The sequence below is a fragment of the Corticium candelabrum genome, chromosome 21 (assembly GCF_963422355.1).
Source record: "Corticium candelabrum chromosome 21, ooCorCand1.1, whole genome shotgun sequence".
Taxonomy (NCBI): domain Eukaryota; kingdom Metazoa; phylum Porifera; class Homoscleromorpha; order Homosclerophorida; family Plakinidae; genus Corticium; species Corticium candelabrum.
The window spans coordinates 3,694,052-3,699,051 of NC_085105.1; the positions used below are offsets into that span (position 1 = coordinate 3,694,052).

The 5,000-nt window shown below is 41.1% G+C and overlaps 1 protein-coding gene across 2 annotated transcripts in view; it reads right to left on the reverse strand.

The window, feature by feature from the left end:
• Positions 1-5,000, reverse strand: part of LOC134196471 (probable ATP-dependent RNA helicase DDX60) — a 19,797-nt gene that overhangs the window by 12,004 nt on the left and 2,793 nt on the right. For both annotated transcript variants that reach the window (XR_009972529.1, XM_062665606.1), the window contains exons 6-16: positions 4,987-5,000; positions 3,639-3,720; positions 3,501-3,583; positions 3,228-3,445; positions 1,285-1,336; positions 1,035-1,223; positions 710-966; positions 523-645; positions 344-442; positions 96-269; positions 1-19 (exon numbers count right to left, since the gene is read on the reverse strand). The exon at positions 1-19 is cut by the window's left edge and continues 77 nt beyond it; the exon at positions 4,987-5,000 is cut by the window's right edge and continues 169 nt beyond it. Coding sequence is in view for 1 of the 2 variants with exons in the window: in XM_062665606.1 (XP_062521590.1) it covers positions 1-19; positions 96-269; positions 344-442; positions 523-645; positions 710-966; positions 1,035-1,223; positions 1,285-1,336; positions 3,228-3,445; positions 3,501-3,583; positions 3,639-3,720; positions 4,987-5,000 (1,310 nt within the window). In the remaining variant the exon portion in view is untranslated. The remainder of the gene's footprint in view (positions 20-95; positions 270-343; positions 443-522; positions 646-709; positions 967-1,034; positions 1,224-1,284; positions 1,337-3,227; positions 3,446-3,500; positions 3,584-3,638; positions 3,721-4,986) is intronic.

Below are 5,000 nucleotides of genomic sequence, written 5' to 3' on the forward strand. Positions count from 1 at the left end.
GAGGCACCGTGACGAGCACCTACAGAAGGACCGTGTCATGTCGGTGTCTTACGTATCTAGACATCAACTAGAGAACTAAAATCGATAGCAAGTACCTGGCACGTCTCTACGTTGACTCGCCAATCTCTTGTCCACGTCCCTGAGACGGTTCGACCAGGCGGGCATTTCTTGTGTCCGAATCTCCCGTATATAATCGCATTGACTTGATTAATGAGAGCTTTTGTTGGAGACACGTATACTATTAGATCATCGTCACTTCTTTCCAGCACCTTCGACAGTTCAAAAATAACGTTTACTGCAAAGAGCTTGCGCAAACATTTATTACTTATTTTAAAAATTTTACTTTTCTGATGCAATAGTAAGATACGAACGTTTTTCCTGATGACGTAGGAGCAGAAACGACGACCGACTCGTCACGGTCGATACAATCCATGAGATCTCTCTATACAATTAGGTCGCGCGTCATAGACAGCTTCTAAAACTGTTCATGATACCATGTCTATAGCTCCAATACAATCGTACCTGCCACTGATCAGGTATAAACGTTGTTACCCTCGAGTCAGCCGTTTGACAATGTTCTAGCTTCATCAAATGCCCCATGTGCTCTAATTGAAACCGAGCACATGACTTCACGACGGGTGCTTTCTGAATACAAGAAAACAACTCAAAATGTTTAGGATAAAACTCTATGGTATATCGATGCATGCACCTCATCAGATCCTGACAGTCGCTTGTCTTTCTTTTCCTTTACTTGAGACGTCGTTGTCTCCTTCTCACTGGAAATACAAGTTTGCATGCATGAGTTCAAATACTTCTCCACCTGAGTTGCGTTTTGTGTAAAGCCCATGGCTCTCAAAACTTTCAGCAATCTCGACGTCAGTTTCGCTTGCGCGTTGACATCGTCCGTGTGTTCTTTCACAATTTCGTGCACAACACTGAACAGATGCACTCCCCAAGAAACAGATTCTTCGACAAAACATTTGATTTGCAAAACCAACATGTATACGTATATATACTTTGTCCGACAGACATACCACTTCTCTCCCACTCATACTTGGCCAATTTCAAAATTTCTTTCTTTGCTGCTAGTCTTACCATTGGTGTAGTGCAAGTGTCGATAAAATTGTACAGCTCTTTGATTCTATTAAGCGTTGCCGATTCAGGACGAGTAACCCGTTCTAATATGGTTTTTAGTCGCTCGGATTCTTTCTTGGCGTGCTCTTCTAAAGGTACAATTTTATTAAATTAGCAAACGCTATTACAACAGCGACAGTTGGTGATCACCATTTATCCTTTTCTCATTCTGTTCGATAATAGTTTGTGCCTTCTTGGAAGCCTGCAATTCGAATAACATAAACCTAACGCCAAATTAGTAATTATTATGTAATTATGTTTGTCTTATGTTATTTGACGATAAACTACAACATTATGTTATCTCATGTCATGTCATGTCATCCTCATATGTTTCGTTATGCATACAGTAGGTATACATATAGTCTACTATAGGAATGCTTTATCTTCAATAGAGTATTCGAAGTCGACTCTGTTTACAAAGCTCTGCGTGAGAAGCGCACTAGAATTCTAGACTATTTGTAGTAGATAGTGTATATATATATATATATATATATATATATATATATATATATATATATAGGTAATGGAGATTCTGCATCACCAGTCCCAAAGGAACGAGAGATCCAGAGCCGTCATTAGTATACAACTCTAGAATAAAGGCTGCACATTGCCCGATATCAACCACTCCATGCATGACGGTTTCTACGTCTTAATTCCTATAAATGTACACGTATAAAGAATAAAGCTATCTAATCATTAAAGTTATTAATTAGGAAAATGATATGTTCCGCCGCCTTATGCTCTCTGGCTAAGAATTAAGTCTATGGACATGTTACGGTACAACTGGTCCGTCTAAAATAGTTCCCGGACAAGTGCGTGATAACGGTCAGAGTTAACGTCTGTTAGGAGGAAACAGGATTTTCAAAATCGGTCTGAAGGATTAGTTTGAGAAAGCGAACCATTTTGTGACAAGTCCACCAAATGTCAAAGAAACGACGATCTCAACTACTCAGAGCATGCGTGGGTGCACCAACTCTCGTACATTTAGATCGAGTCGAGCGACTGACTAAACTCGCACTGTTTGCGGCTGCAAGTACAACAAGTGTTGACAATTTGTCGTGCCTAGTCTCTCATACTGTAATTGCACGTTTGCTCCACAGTCGATCAAAATACAAAACCAGAAATACTTGTGCCACCGACATATCTTTAGAGCCGGTTTCACTAGATTATACCCCGTTTACACGAGCACTTGAAAGCGAGCCAGCCCTAGCTCGGTTTCTAGGGTACGTGTAAATGCGGGCCGAGCCGAGCCGTGCCAGCTCAACTCGGTATTTCTAGCCGGGCCAGCGCCTGCCAGCCCGGGCTGGTGTAAACGCATAGCGTGCTGATAAACGGGCCGCGCATGCTCATTTGGTAGTCTCGCGTAGCCAGACCTCTTTCTGCGGCGTCTTACTTCCGCGCGAAAATGGGACAAATAGCGAGGAGCGAGACGGAGAGTCTGTGTCTTATCCAATTATGGAGCGGCCAAGATGAACAAGAAGTTTAGCTTCCGAACTCCGTTGTTGCATGTGCGCAACAGTCGCCTGGCGATAGACGTCTCGTATAAGTCCTACGCATTCACGATATGACTGTTGTAAAGCCATAGACATAAAACGGTAGCAGCTTGGCTTCTGTCCGTTGCAAACGTGAGCTAACGCGAGCTATGTCAAGCTCAAGTAACTAACGCACGTTAGTGACACGCATTGGCTTCCTTCTACGGAGTGTGTCGTGCTGGCGCGGGCTGGCGCGGCTCGGCTTGGTATGCGTGCTCGTGTAAAAGGGGTATAAGAGAGACCACCTGAATCAACAAGCTCACGCCATGCAGATTGTCTATATACATATATATATATATATATATATATATATATATATATATATATATATATATATATATATATCGATTCAGATAATTTCCTGCATGGTTTTTGACCAAACATATAGCTAGAACTGATGCGCCGCTTTGGCAAACACATTGCCACAACGTGTGCATGGTGTCCAGTCCTAACTAAGGATACGTAGGGCTTATATACAAACAATACATTATACATTCGTTCAAATTTACTGTATACTTATTACCAAAATTAAATATTTTAGTGTGTATCAACTATTCACACCTTAGCTTTGCCTCTCTGTGTGACACACTCAGATGGTTTCTTGCCTCTTCCTTTACTGTCGGAAACCTTTGTGCTAGCTCTTTTGACTACAATCGGTTCACTGTGGATACTTCCTTCCAAAGACTCCGCATAGTCACGTATATATGTTACGTATTTCTGCTGCTTTCGTAGTCTCCGTTCTCTGTCCTCCAATTTAGTTGTGTCACTTTCGAACACATCTGTAGAATGCATCAACATGATCTCATAGAATAATTAAGTAAAAGTGGATACCACCTCCATATAAGTTTTGCCGGTTGCAGTAAAGAGCTTCGCTAAACTCACGTGACCTGGACCATAGTGTCTTTGAAGAACGTGAACTGCAATTGATGACGGTAATTACTAACGTAAATAATCGCTAACAAACTTGTAGACCTCGAATGTGGTAGTACATCATGAAGTTCTTTGGCGGCAACGTCAATCAAAGGCGAGCTGATTTCCATTAAGGCACTTTCCACTGTAAATGCGTACAGTCGAGTAAAACATACGCTTAGTACAGGGGCGTAGCGTGACCTCTAGAAATGGGGCTATATACTTTACGCTGCTGCAGAACACGCCCACTTTCATTAGACTTTAATCAATTAACTGATACATTTGTACTTATCTACACACTATACATATCCATGCATACATACCTAAGAGGCCGGTCATTATTAAGTGTCCAGAGGGGCTGCAAATTTGCTGTAAGGGTCATAAGTTTGAAATGCAGTGATTTGCAGGGGTCACTAAGCATTTGGGTCACCTTCTGTTGGGGGGTCATAATTTTTCAGGGATATTTATCTGTAGAATTGTATGCAAGAATGGTATATTTCTAAGCGCTTTGCACACTTGTATTGCTGAAAGCGAAATTCCTGCTTTACTTGTTTTGTCAACGGGTTGAATGGAAATGACCAACTTCATAAATCATACTAGGTCACACTTGAGCCCTGAAACAGACTACTTTTTATTGTACATACCTATATAATTATATATACTGCATGTATATGCACGTATATAACGGTAATCTAAATTAAGCTAACCGACAGACAATGGGGTGTTAGAAGTTTTTAGTAGGCATATTTTGCAGGGGTCACATATCAAACTTATTTTGCAGGGGTCACATATTAAACTACGCGGACCTAAGCAAATTTTTCCACCCTCCCCCGGACACTTAGTGACCGGCCCCTTTAATTAAACCTGACCCGGCCACAAGTACACTACGTTCTTGCACGTGCGCAAACACCTGGTTGAAACACGTCGCTAGAGAAGAGTTGACAAAGAGAAGGCGAGGCAAACTGGCGAATGCAAGCCTGCATAATGGTATCACTAGCTGGCTTATTAGGTAGCTACTGTAGCCTATATAAAGACAAAGTTTAGCCAATATACTGTAACTCCATATTCTCTAAACATATTGACTTAAATGCAAGTTGCTCTAAACGTCACTGGTAATAAATTTTCATTAATTAATTAATCTAATAACAAATTAAACCGCTTTGTTAAATGCCTAAATTAAAGTGCCTAGATACTACATGGACATGTGATTCACGTGAAGTCTTGTTATCCTGAAATTAAATTTTTAAATCGCATTTCCAAGCATTACGTATTTAACAAAGTCCACAAATTTTAAGACCACGCCTACAAATGATAGGCTATAGCCAGGTCTAGCCCATGCCACGCTACGCCCTTGCCTAGTAGTACCTGCTTACAAGTCATTGTCATTTGATCAAAACGTGACATGAAGTACCTTTGTCAGAAAGT